The sequence below is a fragment of the Pyrgilauda ruficollis genome, unplaced genomic scaffold, assembly GCF_017590135.1.
Source record: "Pyrgilauda ruficollis isolate IOZ18807 unplaced genomic scaffold, ASM1759013v1 scaffold17, whole genome shotgun sequence".
In the NCBI taxonomy this organism is placed as follows: Eukaryota; Metazoa; Chordata; class Aves; order Passeriformes; family Passeridae; genus Pyrgilauda; species Pyrgilauda ruficollis.
The window spans coordinates 2,168,182-2,186,593 of NW_024515875.1; the positions used below are offsets into that span (position 1 = coordinate 2,168,182).

At 36.8% G+C, this 18,412-nt stretch overlaps 1 protein-coding gene across 4 annotated transcripts in view; it reads right to left on the minus strand.

The window, feature by feature from the left end:
• Positions 1–18,412, minus strand: part of CBLB (Cbl proto-oncogene B) — a 127,706-nt gene that overhangs the window by 42,908 nt on the left and 66,386 nt on the right. For all 4 annotated transcript variants that reach the window (XM_041463966.1, XM_041463970.1, XM_041463968.1 and 1 more), the window contains exons 4-7: positions 17,943–18,089; positions 6,759–6,915; positions 2,857–2,978; positions 597–734 (exon numbers count right to left, since the gene is read on the minus strand). In XM_041463966.1, the coding sequence (XP_041319900.1) occupies positions 597–734; positions 2,857–2,978; positions 6,759–6,915; positions 17,943–18,089 (564 nt within the window). The remainder of the gene's footprint in view (positions 1–596; positions 735–2,856; positions 2,979–6,758; positions 6,916–17,942; positions 18,090–18,412) is intronic.

Here is an 18,412-nt window from a genome sequence, read left to right on the forward strand (position 1 = left end):
TTCTTTCACATTATATATATTTATATTGGGTATACCAAAACATGTATCCCAGTGAAAAGATTCTGACTCCAAATATTTTCTGTTACTTCAGCCAAACTAGCAAAAATATACTACTATAAACTTACATTCTCTAATAATTATAAATCTTTTCAGTAAACTATTAGAATGTGGAAAATGTTCTGGCTGCACAATATATAAAAAAGCAATTACATAGCTTTGAAATCATTGTCCACAGTTGGACACATGAATAACTGGAAGTAGTAATTGTTCAATAAGCTTAAGTGCATTTGGGACTCCTGGGGGGCTGTGGGGGGAAGGAGGGATCAATGCAATAGCTGTCTAATTTTATTTTCTCAAGGAATTAATTTGCTATGAGATATGACTTTGGTTAACTTTCAGTTACCCTGGTTAGTGGAATTAACTAGAAACAAGTGTTTTTTAAATGAATTAAATAAATGATCCTTAAACTCTGAAAGAATGCTAACCACCATATGCAGTTTCTCTGTTTTAAACATCTTTAACTACCCTTATAAGCATATAGGGAACAAGGAAATGAGGATTTCATAGCCATGGTAGCTGTTAGAATTAGTACTTACAATCCTTCCCGGCTGCCATCGATCAAAGCTTGAAACAGAGGCTTATTGTGAGGTATGGTCTGCAGTATGTTCCCATCTCCAGTCACATAGCCAATGGCCCACTGGCCTAGGCGAGTGCAACTCAGTCTGAAAATGTAGCTTGATAAAAACAGGATGAATGAAAAGTCAGTGTAATTCAGAGTTCAGCAAAAGAAGTGAAGAGAGCAATTATGGCCTCTGGTTCAGACATTGAATTAGTTCCCTGAACATTTGGGTAAGATTCCCAATTCTGCCATGTTCTTTGTAGAATTTTAAATAAACTTGTCTCTTCTACACTGTCAGTTTCTCACGGGCAGAAATAAAGTAAGAGTAGCTGCCTATCCCCTGCTTTTCATCTGCTTCTATTTCAGTTCTCAGAGTGAAAGCTGCACAATCACTCTGAGCAGTTTCACTCAGACATGTCCATAAACCTCTTCAAGAAGATTGTATGATATGATCCAGTCTCCATAGCTACAACACACACCTTTTGTGCATGTGCAGGCCAATCACCTGAACAAGTGGAAGGCAAAATATAAAGCCTCTTTAGGCTTTATACAGAAACAGGAAAGATGAATGATAAAACCTGCTCTACTAGAAAATGGTAATTTTATGTGAGCCTGTGGAGGTGAACAAAGGAAATACTACTTCTGTTTCAGAAAAACCAAATATTACACAATTGGACTTAGATTTAAATACTTCTCTGTGTTACAGGTGGTAGCTGCGAGTATACATAATGCAGACAGAGAGCACAATCAGAAGACAAGGAAGATAAAAGCAACAGAATTGGGCATGTATAGAGCTTCATACTAAAAACTCTACTCCTTTTCATGTCAGACACCATTTCACATGCAAAAACCTCACTGAGAAAAGCATCTCACAGTGAAAGACCACAAACTCAATTCTGTATTATAGAGCAGCTTTTCTTAATTACACATCAGTATTTTATTTTGTTCCAAACTAATGAGAAATCTAAGCCTCTCTGAAGTTTGACAGAGCTCTTACAACCTTCAGTAGGGCCCACATTACACTGAAGTACTAACTATTCATCTGAACAGAATCTTGTAATTTGCAGGATGTTTTAGTCAGATTAAAGAAGAAATTTCACTTCATATCCCCTCTTTTCCATTCCAGCATTTCACCTAAGCAACTCGGAAAGTAATTTTCTGATATGCACTAGAAAGCTACCTTAAAACCAACAGTCTATTTACAAGGAACATAAAAGCTACATGGGATAATTTCTCCATCTCAACATCATGATCAATAACGGAGAAAATACTGAATGTGTCAAATGCCCCCAAAATCAACTTATTTGACTTATGTAGTAGTGTCCATGAATATCAAGCTAAAAATCAGCAGTTTTCTGTTGGAACCACAAGATTTTTGTATGTATGGACTTGATTACTAGGGTAACTTAAGATACAGTATAGTATTTGCTAAAAATTGAAAGAAACCAAGTACAAAATATGGGTATAACTGTTGGCAGACTTCACTAATAAGTTTCAAAGCAATGCACTTTAACGATGTGCTTCTGCAGAAGTTTCAACAAGGAGAATTAGGGAAAAAGATTCATAATTGTAAGATAAAATTAGTAAGATAAATTGTAAGTAATATAGGATTAAATCTCTTATTGATTTTATTTTTCTCCCAAGTGAAATAGAAAACCCAGGACAACAGTGACATAGTGGTAAAAGCTCAGTTTAACTAATTTATTGTGCACAGCACCATATCAGAAGTATTTAAAAATTCTACATGTCATGATCTTTAATCTGATTGCTTTTCTAGGTGAAGAGTTTATGATATGGAATGATACAGGCAAAGGAAAAGAATGACATGAAACACAAAAGTAACATAAAAGCACAGATTAAATTGATAGCCTCAATGTTACCATGAAAGATGTTAAGATGATTTTTGTTTTACTATTAAGTAAAAATTCCATGTAAATTTTGAAAATCAAATTATATTTTGAAAGATGCTTTTCAAGAACGCATTGCTGGTTTTACCTAATTCAGAAGAAGAAAGAAAAAGCAATTTATTTTCAATTTCTTTCTGTGTATTTTTACATATTTAGACTTCAGTGTGCTAATACGATATTTTGATTTTTTTTGCTTCACTTCTTCAGTGCTGCAGTGAGTGTTAAATAAAATGCAAAAATATGCAAAATAGAAGTATGAACCTAGCATAATTATGGAGGCTCTAAGACAGCAAGTTTATTTGGAAAGCAATACACAATGAAACCTCTCACCTCCCAGGTTTAGTGCTGTATTTCTGCAGCCTTGCTTTCACTTCATCATACGTCAGGAATGCCATATATCCAGGATGTGTCACAGCTAAAAAGTTCCAATTCCTTAAGATTGAGCCCCATGGCTACAAAGACAAGACAAACAAGTAAAGAGACTAAGCCAGATAGTTCTGTATTTCTAATAAAACTCAAGTCTGTGTGCTAGAAACACCTGAAGTGTTTTAGCTTCAGCTGAAAAACGCACACTTTTGCTTTAGGTCTGAATGTTACAAAGGACTGTCTTATACACCCAACTTTGCTACAACTGCTCCTTCAAAAGAATTATTCCAAGAACACCAAGCACAACTTTTTGGATAGAGATTTTGAAGACCCTGAATTTAAGAGACCTTCTATTCATAGCTACATAAAATATTAAACATCATATTTAGTTATAACCTGGAAAGTATGACTCCATGATGGTTTCATAAAAACACAATTAAGCCTGAGATGTTTTGAAGAACTTTGATAGTTATGATAAGTAACACTAGCAAATGAATCACAATAAAGCTGCTAATTTGAGCTGTCATTCCTTTTTTTATTCTCTGCTTCTTAATTTCTTCAGTCACCATAATGGCATTAAAGCTAGAAAACAAAACAAATACTGATACTTCACCTAAGTATTTGCTAACCTCAATAGCAAATGCTTCAGAAAACTCAGTGAAACATGTCTGATATGCTATCACTTCAAAGAATATGGAACAGTCCATTACTGTAAATGAGGAATGATTTTTTTAAAGTAGTGGATTAATACAGGTATATAAATGTCCATTGCCAACATTTGGAAGGCAATATACTGACACTGAATAGTGTGCAGATTTTTAATCTACTTCTAAGATCAAGGCACATGAAGTTAAGTGACACAAGACAAGAGGCTTGTGTTATTACGTGCCCTACAAATTCCCTTTAAAAGAACTTCTAAGGGCTAATCAGGCAGAGATGAAATACCAGCGTGACATGCTTGAGCAGATTATCCTAACAGTTCTGCTTGGGAGTGTTACATTTCCCAGGCTACCACTACCACTACACTACCTAAACACAGATGAATACCTGTTTATTTTAAAATTAATACCTCATCAAGTTGTACACATGGAATAGTGAAACAGGTTTCAGCACAGAGGCTATGAGATACATTAAGTGTTTAAATTTCTCCAAAAGCAAGGAGGAAACAAAAAAAAAACCCCAGTCCTAGATTCAACACTGCATCCTGCCAACTCCTTCAACAACTTCAACAAGGCCAAGTGCAAGGTCCTGCATGGGGATTGGGCAATCTCAAGCACAAGTACATGCTGAGTGAAGAATGGATTGAGAGCAGCCCTGATGAGCAGGATTTGGGTGTGCTGCTGGATGAGAGGCTGGACACAACCCAGCAAGGTGCACTCCCAGTTTAGAAAGCCAAGTGTGTCCTGGGCTGCACCCAAAGCAGTGTGGCCAGCAGGGCAAGGGAGGGGATTCTCCATCTCCTCAATTCCCATGAGACCCCCCTAAACAACTGCATCCAGCTCTTCAGCCCTCAGCACAGGAAGGATATGGAGCTGCTGGAGGAAGTCCAGAGGAGGAACAGCAGGATGATCAGGTGGATGGAGCACCTCTCCTATAAAGACAGGCTGAGAGAGTTGGGATTATTCAGCCTGGAGAAGAGAAGGCTCTGGGGAAACCTGGAGCAGCATGCCAGTACCTAAAGGGGTCTACAGGAGAGCTGGAGTAGTACTTCACAAGGGCTTGGAGTGATAGGACAAGGGAAAATGGCTTTGAACTGAAAGTCTATAAGTTTAGACTGGATATTTGGAAGCAATTCTTCAGTCCAAGTGTAATGAAGACACGGCAACAGGTTGCCCAGGGAAGCTGATCTACAACATTTCTGTTGCTGCCCCATCCCTGAAAGTGTTCAGGTTGGATGGAGCTCTGAGCAACCTGGTCTAGTGGAAGTGGGGTTGGAATGAGATAATCTTTAGCGTCTCTTCCAACCCAAACCATTCAAAGATAAGCACCCATAGCTTGCCTTGTGTACAGAGTCTTACCAGAGCAGAAGTGCTAAATGGGACAAGATTTGCTCCCTTTCTCTTCAGTGGAAGGATTTTCACACCAAAGGACATATGAACAGTAATAGATTGAACTTCCTGCAGAGCATCCAGATATTCTGCTGTGCTAAGCTTCTCTCTGGTCAAGGAACACAGCACTTAAAGCTGTGCATACATACAGTGGGGAGGCAGGGGGAGCAACTTCACTTTCACAGGATCTCCATAAAGCTGAGTTGTACTTTCTTCTGTGAATAAACACCATTACAAATGCAGCTTTTCTGTAACATAACCCACAGTTGGCAAAACAGTATTTTGATTACTTAATTGGGATTTTCTCTCAGTGGGTGTATGCACACATAGTTACAGAAGCTGTTTAAAAACTAGAGAAGTAAAATGTAACCTCTTGGGAGAAGTTCTCAGACCAAGTTCAGTGCAAGTTCAGTTCAACAGTTACACAGCTTTTGCACCTAATCTGTTTGGCAAAACATATCTCTCGGATTCTTTGCTGAATTAAAAGTTAACCCTTACCAGTCATCTCTCTTTACATGTATCAATACTGCTAATTCTCTTCTTCTAGCAAAAGGCACAGTAATGAATCAAACCAGCAGTGGCCTCACAAAGAAAATAAGTGACCAATATTTCTGGTTCAATTAAAAAGAGATTACTGACACAATTAACATTTGCAACTGCGACAATGTTTTGATTCAGAATGGAGAAGAGATAATCAAAATCAAAACTCTATATACTAAAATCATCAATCCCCTCCTGCCAGATTTTACTATTAACTTCATAATGGCACCATTTCCCATAACAAAAAACTGGGACATCTAAATGACAATTAGCACAGGACAATGTGGAAAACAGAAGAAACATCAACCCAGGGTTTGATGTAAAGTTGATATTTTAAACATATCTCCATCAGGCTAAAGAATAATTATATATTCTTATAGGTTGGAAAAACACCTTAAATATCATTAAGTCCAACTGTTAATCCAGCACTGCCAGGTCCCCCACTAAATCATGTTCCTAAATGCTTGATAATACTTTCAGTGAAAACACTTCTCCTAATGTCCAGTCTAAACCTCTAGTGCAACTTGTGGTTCTGTACTAGTTTACCACTGTACACCGTAAAGAAAATAAATTATCAAATAAATGGGTGTATATCTCAATGGTTTCTATCTACAAAAGAAATATCCAAAGTGATAAATTTCAGAAACAGTATATCTAATATGTATGCAAACCAGTACAGTCTTCTATATTATCTAAAATACCTAAAGTATGTTCTGTAGAAGAGACATGAGGTTAAAATAGACACATAACATACTTGAAAAGCTTATTTCAGATAAATAGTAATAGAATTAAGGCTATTCCCAAATATAGTTCCTTGTTGTAAATAAGCATTAATGGCAAAAATATTTTCATAAAGAAAAGAGGCCTACATTTAGCCTAAAAGAAAGTAATATGTAACTGTCCTTATGAGTTTGCAGGAACAGATCATATATGTAGATAAAAATGCACTACAAAAAACACAACTAAAACTCTGATTTATCAGGAGGTCTACATTTCTAGGAATGTATTTAAAAATAGTGAAAAATAAGTAAGCGGCAAACAGCTATTATAGTAACACTAGATGTGTGCAGAAATGAAGGAGGTGTTGCTAGATGCTTTCAGTTTTTCAGATGTGTGTGTTGCTGCCTCAAACACCTCTGAAGGACTAAAAGAAATGCACAATTGATTTCTAAATCACAATGTTTTAGTTCTTTCAGTATTTTAAAAAAATCTGCTTCCTTGCCTCAGGGCACTAAGCATCTCAAATTCACACAGGTGTCTATAATTTTCAAATCTTACCTGAAACAATCTAGTGAAGATATCAAATTCAAAAATTGAAATGTAGTCATTGCAGGTCAAGTCAATAGTGGATTTAAGAGCCATTGCTTCCAAACCAGAGCTAATCTGATGAACTTCATGAAGGCACTGCCTGAACACCTTCCATGGCACTATAGTTCTGTTAAACAGATAGAAAGAATAAATGCAATGAAATAACATATTTCAGACTTGACATCTCATTTAGACATCAAAACTGAACTTTTAAAGGAGTGAACTGTAACATTAATTTGGTTTCTCTGCAGAGGAAAAAAAAAAAAAAACCCTTACAAATTAAGTTTTCTGAAAGCAGCCTAAGTAAATACAAGAATGGCTTACCTTCCTTTAAATGACACTTCAGTTGTGTTTATTTCACAATGATAAATATTCAAGCTTCCTTAGGAGTACAACAAAAAGAATGGTGCAGAAACGAAAATACCCTAGCAAGCAGGTGTTAATCTCACATCCTTTCAGAGATAATGTAAAGGACCTGTTCTATGCTTGTAAAAGAACTCCTTTCTTCACAGCCTCCCTTCCCAGAATGATAAGTATCAATTGAATATCTACAATTATGTGATTTTTGCTATAGCTAAAGCTCTTGAACAGTGGTCAAGTAATGTGACAGCAATCAACCAGATACCACTAAGAGTGGTCCAAGCCCTGTCATAAGCCATGACAGTTACATTAACTTTAATAGACAGGAAATTAGAATTGTCCTTTCTAACACAGAAAGCCATGTTCGGTCAGATTCAGTTTCTATTTGCACAGTTGAAGATAATGCAGGTTAGTTATTTTACCAAACGAGTACTTGTATTTGGAAACTGGCATGAGGTTGATCACTTGAATGTGCTCCATCTTATCACTCTCAACAAGAGCAATTTTTCTTGTGTCATTAGGGTCAAATCAAAATTTTGCCAAGCCTTAACACCTCTTTAAAATGTTCTGCCACACACTGAGATCAGATTATATGACATTTTAAAAACATTTTAATTAACCAAAATATAACCAATGCATAATTATTCAGGACAAGATCTCCCACATTCACAGTAATATTAAATTAATAACTGCTAAATCAACAAAAGACACAGATCTCACAAACTCAGTAATATTCCCTGTAAATTTTATTAGTTCAAACTGCCTTAGCTCTTCTAAGTATTTTCTCATGCAGAAATATAAATTACTTAGTATGATGGGGAGGAATCAACTGTATTAAGTTGGCCCTGTGCAACAAACACTATGCAGTTATCCTAAATTAAAACAAGTAATTTGAAGTACAACTAAAGATACACTCCTGTATTTCTATTCCATAAGATATTCACTGCATTTCTAAGTGCAAAGAAATCCACTTGTTACATGCAGGCTTGTATTGAGAAAGTCATAAATGACAAAATGGGAAGTTTAATAGATCTCAGCAGAGACTTTCATCTGTGTATGAAAAACAGGAAACCACAAAGAGCTGAAGAGAGATACCACATCAGATGCCATTTATGAAAGAATGCAGATCAAATTTTCATTAGGGTATAGAGAGAATAAAACATTGCATTAAATTCAGACAAAAAAAAAATAAATATAAAAATCAATGCTTTTGTGGTGATAAAGTTGTCTTATTTCAAGCACCTACTGCTTATTTAGCACCTGTAACCATGGCACCAAAATGTTTTATGATTCTCTTTATAAACCACCCTAAGTGGTTACAGCACTGGGATCATGCTGACATGGGGTTAGAAAAGTTTCAGGGTTGACTGTGGGTTTTGTGAGTTTTTTGTTTGGGTTTTCTTTGCAGGGGAGGTATTCATTTTATTGCTTTGAGTTTTTTTAAAGGTTTAGACAATAACCCTAAAACAAAAAAAACAATAGAGCATTTATCAGATATGATCACAGACATACTACACCTTAACAACTGGTTTTTCATGCCTTGCACAAGACTGCTTCCTAGATGCAATCAATAAGTAGGATCTTTGGCTGTCTATTCACTAACACCCTGCACCGCCAAAACTCCATTAGCAACACAGAAAACTAGTCTTCAGGAGAGTGTGTTTTTAGGGCTCTGTTGGCTAGTACTTTGCCTAAGACAGTAAACAGATGTTGGAAAATGAGTGATTAGCTAATGAAAAAACATCTAAAGTTATTTTTTGGGATTTCTCCAAGAACAAGTGCTTGGAATAGTAGTGGCCCAAATTTAAAATGCACTAAATTCAGCAGTTTTTTTTTTTTTCTCTGCAGGTTTGTGGGATAGGTCTTTTATCTTCTGTTTTCTTTAAAAAAAGGTGTGAATTAGTTGTTGAAACCTGTTAACTCCTATTTCTCAGCAGCTATTTTATAGAGTTATCCTTCCTAAATACTTTGAACCAGCACCAGGGATTATTTCTCCCAGTGTCTCTCTCCAGTTTACTCACACATATGCTGAGCTCTTTGAGACCTTGCAGACAGCACACACCCACTAAATGCAGGTGTTACTGAGTCTTCACAAGGTGAAGGTTTCTGCAGTGTTTTCCCCTCCTGCTCCTACATCACTGAAACTCGGTGACCTTTCAGGCACCCTGAGAAACACGTCCTCTGGCAGAGATCTGGGAGGGGTCACAAGCATGAAAGAAGCTTTCAGAGATGGCTGGCAAGTTGAATTTCTGTTTGAATTAACATTTCACTGCTCTTGCTTTCTTGTGTTTTAGGGGATACACAGCCTTTGAAGGCACCTGTTCATGACTCAAGTCTAAAGAGTTATTTTAATTTGGGTTTTGGTTGGTGGCAGAGGCAGTGGAAGGGAAAAGAGAAGAGGACCAAGGTTGAGATTGGGACTGTCCTAGTTAATAACAAGTTCAGATTGTCATTTAAATAGATACATATGTTTACATGTATAAAACACCTGTCCTTATAGGAAGAAAAAAATAAAATCCTGTTTGCAATGAAACCACTGCCTGCCACATTCAGCTCCTGAAGCACAGAAGGCATCTCCTATAAATATTTTCAGGGATCTTCGTAATATTTGTTGCATCATGTCCTAATGATACCTTGCACTAGAGGCTGGCAGATATTCTCCACATGCCTCATGCTATTAGGCTGAACCTGTGGACACTTGTCTAGGAGATGAGTCAGTCAGCTCTGCCTCAGCTCATCAGAAAGACGTGATTTGATATCCTGGTAACATTAGTTGTCTACAAAATTAGGCTGAGGAAGTGCAGGTCTCAGTATTTCAGGTATTTAACTGTAGTTACATAAGCTATCCCTTGTAGAAGAAGTGCCCATGACTGACTCCAGCTGAGACAATATTCTGGGGAGTCTCTCACAGGAGAGGATGGTACGAAACAGTGACTGTTCTTCCCTCAAAGGTTTGATGCCCAAATTTCACAGCACTACTGCATATGCACACATTACAAACAGATATACCCAGAGCTTTGGTAACAATTTCTCTTTTTATAATACAATTTGAGGAAAAGGAAAATCAGACTAAATTCCATATACATACTGCTAATGTACTCCATGTCAATTTACTGCAACCCTCTATCAGTTCAAAAATCTTCAGAGATAATATTAGAAGGAAACATGAAGAAAGCTACAGTGTACATGACGTACAGCAGTAAGAGAATAGAAGGACCTTTTACCTTTTTAAATCCAAATCTCTACCTGCCAATCTTTTAGGAAACGATTTATACACAACATGTCCTTGTACCACCTTTCCTCATCATTAGAGTAGAAGCAAGCCCATGCCAATTCAAGGAAAGAAAACAAAATAAAACAAATGATCCTGAAAAATATTTCTTTAAGAGGTTTTCTGTGCATCTCTGAAGCCAACAAAACTATCTGGATCTTGGTATTTACCCTGGGATTGGTTTCTTAAAGAGTCCTGTCAAAAACCCTAAAATAAGCCATTTCTCCTTTCAAAAACACTAAAATAAGCCATTTCTCCACAGGCCTCTCTAAATGACACTACTTCTCTCTCTTTCTTCTGCAATAGTACATCTAGCAAGTATATTTGAAAAACTATGAATTCTAAAGTGTTCTAACTGAAACACCAGATTTTAAAAACACTGTTGTATAGGATGGTATCTATTTACTATTGTTGGCACCCATCAAAGCAAAGTATGACTCTATAATCTCAAACACAGTGCTTTAAACACCACCCACACAACTTCCATATGCTTAAAGGAAAAGGATTAGTGTCTAGCATGTGATTTTCAAGCAATTTAGCACAGGAATTTAGGTCTTCACTCCTGCCCTGATCATGTGTACATGGGATTTTCTTAAACTCCCCAAGTGTTGTTACATTATTAAAAAGCAAAAGACATTAAAATAAACCTGGAGATGAAGCATATATTTCCCGAGCATGAAGAGTACAGCACTTGTGTAAAACTGCAGAAATACAGCTATCCTGGAATGTCAAGAGACACTGCTTCCATTTGAACCAGAGCAGACCACAAGAATGTCTAGGGAAGTAAACATTTACCTGTATAACTTACACTTACAGTGAACATTTTTGTCTGCAAGCAACTCTCTCAAATGTTGCCAAAAAACACACCATGAAAAGGCCATTACTGTTTCCAGAGCAATCTCAAAAATATTCAAGCAAATACTGACCCAGATAGAAAGAACATTCTTTGTAAGTCTGAAGTGAGCTATGTGGATTTTGACTTATCACCACTGAAAAGAGCATTTTCTTAAGACTGCTGCTTCAGTTTTCAGTGATAGGCCACGTTTCCACTGCTTCTGAACTGCAAAGCAAATAATTGGCACACAGAAGGCTTGAGAAGTTCAGTCCTAAGGGTAAAAAGGAATTCTGCCATTTCATGCCAGTAAATTGCTAAATAGTGACATCATTCCAAACAAATACAGATTAATTTAATGAGAACAGAGAAGGTAAAGGAGAGAAAATCAACCTTATGAAATTGAGAAAATATACCACCAAAAAAAAGCCACTTTCAAAGCTGTGTAACAACATTGCTAGAGAGACAGCAAGTTCTTTAAGACATGTAGGAACTCTATTTCCCCAAGTGTCCCCAAAGGATACACTTCTCTATATTTTCAATTCTGATCTCTAACCACAAATCCAAAGCACACTCATGCTTTTGCACATCCTTTTGTACTTAAACCATTGCCTCTCCTGCCTATCCATGGAGAATGTGTTCTCCTGTCTCACAATCTCGTGTGCCAAGGATCAGAACTTTCTATCTTTTGTACATCCCATTTAACCTTGTTCTTAGTTTCCCAGAACAGCTGTGAAGACTGCTCTTTTCCATCTTCTAATCTTGTCTTGCAACTTTCTACTGATGTGCTCTTCTTTATAACATTACCTGTTGTCTTAATCAAACTTTTTCATCTTGCATTTGTAAGAAAGAGGTCTAGAGAGATTCCTGTCTCCAGAGCACCCAGACAGTGCCTTCTGTCTCTAGCTCAAGTTTAAACAAGTTTATCAGTAAGCCTGTGCTACTGATCAGCCAAGGAAGGAAGGACCCTCCAAAAGCCCCGTTTCTGTTCCTCTCCTCTTCTTTAAAAGTTTCTGTTGCTAGAACACCTATCTTGACAGTGATGAAGGTGATGGCATTTGGATCACTGCCTCTTCTGCTTTCATCTCTGTCTTTGGCTTCCCTTTACACTTCAGTTCATACTCAGAGTTGAAGCTCTTTGGGCCATGACCAACTCTTCAGTCTGTATTTTTACACTGTTTAGGCAGTAATGGGGCTCTTGGGCACTATCAGCAGCAAGAACAGAAAATCAAGTAATAAATTAAGGGGATTAACAAGGTATGAAAACTTAGATTATCTGAGGTCTCTTGAACTTGAAAACATTTAACTGTCAGATAAGTTGTACTTTGTGGTCTGCCTGTTTTACTGCTTCTTCTGTGAACCCAAACCACTGAGGCTGTGTCTGCTCTATCCTGAGCCAAAAAGCACTGACCACAGCAGAACCACAGCTACCCAAAATTTAGAATATCAATTTGAAATGCACTATTTAACTGCTATAGAGAAATCAATAACCACATTTTTTTTCATAAATTCCAATAAAAAATAAATATATTTCAGGCCTCATCTGGAAAAAAGTACAGGAACATTAAAATAGTAATGTCTTTGATCCTAACAGTGAAAGAATTTCTATTTCCTCAGCAACTAAAAGGTGGAAATTCAATTTACCTGAAAACTGTAACAAAAATGCTTTAACATTTTAAAAGTGCCACAATAAAAAATAAAAAGCTTAAAAGTTAAATAAATGGGAGAACTATGGAAAAAATTAAAATCTAAGAATATTGACATTTTTCTGCTGATTCATTCTGCAGTGTGAAGACAGCCACAAATCACAAATTTGTGTAACAAATTTTAATAGTTACCAAGCCCTGCATGACTTCTGTAGTTCTCAAATTCAGAAGCTGAAAGATCTGTTAGGTCATCTTGCCTACTCTCCTTCTCAGTTCAGGATTGATCCCCGTGGCATTTTGCACATTTCTACTCAGGAAAAAAACCCAAAAAAACAGTAGAAGATGTAAGGTGCTATTAAAATGAGTGAGAAATCAAGGGAAATTCTCATCAAGCATTACGCAGTAATAAAATGTTGGTAATGAAGATACTATCAGATTGTGTTTTATATGCACATTTACAACCCACTGGGGGGGGGGGCGGTTACTAAAGGATCTGTAAACAAATGTAACTTCTGATTACATGCCTTGCAATTTCACAGTTGCACTGAACATTACTGCTCAGATGTACATGTAACTAGCGCCTGCTTCAGTACAACTGTAAAGGTGAACCGGGGTGAATATTCACTCCACTGAAACCACTTGCTCTAATCATGGTACTCCAGCGATCACTACAAATTTAAAAAAATCACATATTCTCAACTTCACCACTTTCCTGCTTTTGACATTGTCAAACTCTAGATAAAGCTTGTGCCAACTTATTTATTAGTTGGCTTTCAATCAGCTCCTTTTTATTCTTCAAGAGGCTCTCTTTTTTCACATAGCCTGTGAAAATGCCAGAGACAACTTATTCCAGGCATTCAGCCTTTGGCATGTTCTCATTCATTCCTGATTTTTGTTTTCAGAAATCAAATCCAAACAGTCTATTCCCCATCTCTCTGATATATCTTCTCTGCCAGCTTCCTTGACAAAATCCAAACACCAAAATAATCCTGGGCCTTCTATTGAATACTGCTGACCCCCTCACCTACCCCCTAATCTGGATACATGTTTTACTTTGTCCTTGCAGAGAAATCAATACCTTCACTTTTTCCTTCTTCATATGGCTATTAGCACCCTTCTCCTTCCACCCAGACAATCAAAATCTCATTATCTCCTGCCTTGATTTATCAATCCTCCCTATAAACTCCTAAACCCCACATTGTGTCTCCAGATCCCTTCCAAACATCCCGTAACTTCCAAGGTCTCCCGTTCTCCTCTGAAATGTGCCGTACTGGAAAAACCTCACAATTGTAAAGGCTCTGCCTGTGTGCTCCTTTTACACTTTCTGCCTCTGTGAGGGCTGATGATTTCCATTATTGATATATCTGCTGCTCTCACAAATAAGCTTATCTCCCAGATAAGCTTCTCCAAATACTGGCATTGTCTAGAAGTTTTTTAGGGGTGCACCATAAAAGTGAAAGCTGGGAAGGTATTCAAAGGCCAAGAATATGTGGTTACCTCAGCACTTGGCTCTGAGGGAGCCATTCTAATTGCTTGCTGAGTTCTACACTCAGTGCACACACAGTGCACACACTGTACACTCAGTTCTACACGCAGTGTTTTCAACAGAAATCCAAAGAGTAGCTAGATGTATGATCCAAAGAGCCCAGCCATTTATTTTGGTCATGAGTTTGAAGCCACAGAATTCACACTTGACTAGCTCTAAACACAAAATGAAAGACTTCAGACTATGACACTTATTAGTAACAGGATAAGTAAACTTAGTTGCAGGTGCACAGTTTTGCAGCAAGTGCTCAGACAGACAAATGTAACCAACAAAATTAAAAGTTCCCCATTCACTGGAAAAGAGCAGTAAAAAAAACAATCATTCTTTTTTTTTTTTTTTTTTTAAGTACAAACTGGACTTGTGAAAACTGTATGTATTGGATTTCAGCCTTCAGCAAACTGCAACAAGTTGCTTTCTGTAAAAGGAATTGTAGGCCATATTTACAAAAACTGAAAGCCAAACAGTCAACTTAAAAATATAAATTACTATTGGTGACCTTCTTGCTATTTAAAATATTTCAAATTAAAAATTTAAAAATTTATTATTTCAGAAAGAAATGAGTGCAAAAAGTTGATTCAATAAAAAAAGCATCCAATTCATTATGTTTAGAAACAGGAAGGTTTTTATGATAATACTATGTTAAAAAAATCATGAATTAATCTAATGCTTCAAATTCCCTCCTTCCAATCAGATCAAACTGCATATTTTTTGTACTACAGTTTAGCATCAGAAGCCAAGATCCAGCACAACTTTTTATTTATGCTCTAATCTTGATCAGGGTTAGTCAGGAACCCAAAGTAAGGGCTACTGTTCAGAAACAAGTGAGGGGTCCAGGCTTGCCTTGCAAACAGAGCTACAGCCTGGGAACACACAATTAAGTTCCTCCCTGTACTGCCTAAGTAGACTTGGGGGTCACAATGTCCTAGGGGCCTACCTTTAGGTGGCCACGTTAGAAAAAGATATTATGAGTCATTTGCAAAGCCTTTATGTAGGCTTTGCTTTTAGGCAAGTGATACCAGCATATTTGCAAACTAATTTGTCACAACAGGTCCATTGTAAAGGATGTGGCTTACAGATATGTCTGCCATATATTTCTAAAAGGATTAGAAAATAATTAATGTTTAAAAAGCCTCAGGCATTTTGTTTAACAAAGAGATTAAACATAATGCCAAATAAACTTTTTTTCTCGTCTGTTTGCTTGACATATATACTGTTACATGTTTTATAGGTACTTAAGTACTGTTAACTAAACCTGAGGTAATGGCAAGGCTGCCAAGCACTGATCTACTGCTCCTTGCTTAGAAGACAGGCATCAAAACCAGCTTCACTTTATTGAAGAGCTGGGAACACCAGCAACTGTGCTTATTTACTTGGTCTGGAAATAAAGCATCTGATCAGAAATAACAAAAAAAAAAAAAAATTCAGGCTACACTTCAAAACCAACAATACATATGTTTAACTGCACGTCACCAAACTGCTTTGATTCTTAGACATTTTGGATGAATTGATGTTTTAGGCAAAAAGCCAACAAAACCCATACATCCAGTCACCCTCCCTAAAAAAACAACCAAACAAAAAAACCAAACACAAAAAAGAACCCTCCCAAAGTACACAGGGGAGAGCAGAGAAGGTCAGAGGGTTTTTACTGAAGGTTCATATTTAAAGTTGCATTCTATACAGAAACTTAAATAAGCAGGAAAGAAACAATGCCTAGAAAAGGCATGGCAAGAGCTCTGGGGCCACAAAAGGTTTTAGAGGTCCAGGAGATAAGTGAGAAGAGATTAAGTATGTGCAAAAAAAGACAAGAGCAGAGCTGAACTGTTCAGATGAAGCGATGCAGCTGAAAGATTCTCCTTACCAACCTTGTTCTGATACAAACCTACTAACGTGTTACAGTATCCCACTGTCTGATCCCTCAAACACCTATGTATTGTGTCATCTCCCAGTGGAAATTGGCAGGACCAGACCATTGGAAGGAAACTTGAAGGAAATCTCTTGAAACTCCCACAGACAGTAGAAGTCAGCGGAGAATACCAAAGAGACAGCACAGAGAATAGGGGAGCTGAGGAAACTGGCTCAGATGAAATGATAGAAAGGAACAGCAGCTTGCAGAGCAGGAGAGCTGTAAATCCCAATGACAGAAATGCAATTTGCAATCAAGACATCTGCTAAAGGTCATTCAAGGACAGAGCCCAACAGGAAAAGAGAAGTACCACAAGGAAATTTAAATGCTGAGAGTTCTGAGCAAAAGGGGAAAAGAGAGGAAGAAAAAATAGCAATACTGAACAAACATGATCATTAGTCATTTTATCAAAGATCCTGTTTTTCTTTTCTTGACTGACATGTTTTTGAAAAGCCTTGTCTGATAGAGAACCCTACATGTCACTTAAGTTTTCCTTCAGAAAACTTTAGCTGAACTTTTGAAGTTATTTTGAGAATTATATTCACATTAAAATGGGTAACACAGAACATGATTAAATTCCTTTTCTCTAATAAACAAAGGACTGATATAGCAACTTCATCACACTCTGGCATTACTTACATGGGAAAGAAATCACCAGAAAACACTACCATGAACCCAGAAAGAGGAAAACTGACAGTGAGTGTGTTTAGACTAACAAATAAAACCATGGAAGTGAAACTTGCAAGTTCACACTGAAGATAATTGATTTGCAAAAGTGCCAACCTACTACGCTGGTATTCAAAATAAAAAAATTATTTACTTTCAAGAGATGTTTATGCTCAGAAGATGCAAGAGATTGTTGCAGAAATTATTCTGCCTACATTGTCCAAGATACCAGAGCTGATGACCATAATGACTGCTCTGTTATAAGGAAAAATACACCAACCTATTGCCTCTGGCACTCCTCTTATGTCACTGTTACACTTATAAACATTACACATGAGAAAGTGGACAAGCTGCACATCTTCTACTAGCTTATATGTGTATTCAAAATGTTGGGTTTTTTTCCCCAGAAACAAACCAAAAACCCCACACATGCCTACTTTTACATTTTCATTACTGCATTTGCTGTATGGATTAAATCACATATCTACATTTCACACACTTCATTCCACCAAATACTGTTGTAGTTAGAACGGTAAGGAAACATACTGCCCATGAAACTAATATCAAGTTCCTAATTCAGACTTTAGAGTTTTTGCTTGTAGAATATATATATATTTTTAATATGAAAGGACATTATTTGCCATATACTTCGTGAAAGCAACGTACTATTTTCACTCTATAATGGAACAAATAAACTTCTTGCAGTAAGACTGAACTTAAGCACCCGTGACAAAACTACCTTTGAGCAAATTACAGCATTGGAAAAAAAAAAAACCACTAACAATTAACTCAGCAATTTCAGCCAATTTAAAGACCTAGAAGAGAAATTATCTTCAAAACACCCACCAATTCTTATTTGGATTTGTGAAAAGTTCATTCTTTTAATGCTTATGTTTAGAAAGAATTGAGGATTTCACAAAAGTTACTTACTTATCTCCAAAGAATTTTCTCCAGAAATCTGCAGCATCGGCTTTGGTGATGCGAAAGTTATCACCCTGGAACTGTCCATTTGGAAAAATAGCCTTGATTTCTGCTAACATGTGGCTGAAGATGAGAGACAGCTTTGTAAGGTTTCTCCTGCAGATATAATAAGGAAAAAAAAATCACATCAGATCCTTCGAATTTAATAAATTTAATCTTTCAGTATTTCACATATCACATCTACTTGTGTAACAATCACTGTGTGACACAAGAAGAACACTGAGCTTTCAACTGAAAACACAAAGAAATACAAATCAGTGGTTTGTGTTTCCACTGACTTCTGAGGACATATTTATCATAAGTCTCCATGAATATAAAACCACTTTTTGGAAACAGAACAAATTTGAGTTCTCAACTGCATATTCAGATACACTTCTTGTGCATTACGCTTGTGTGTTTCTATTTAATTTACTCATTGC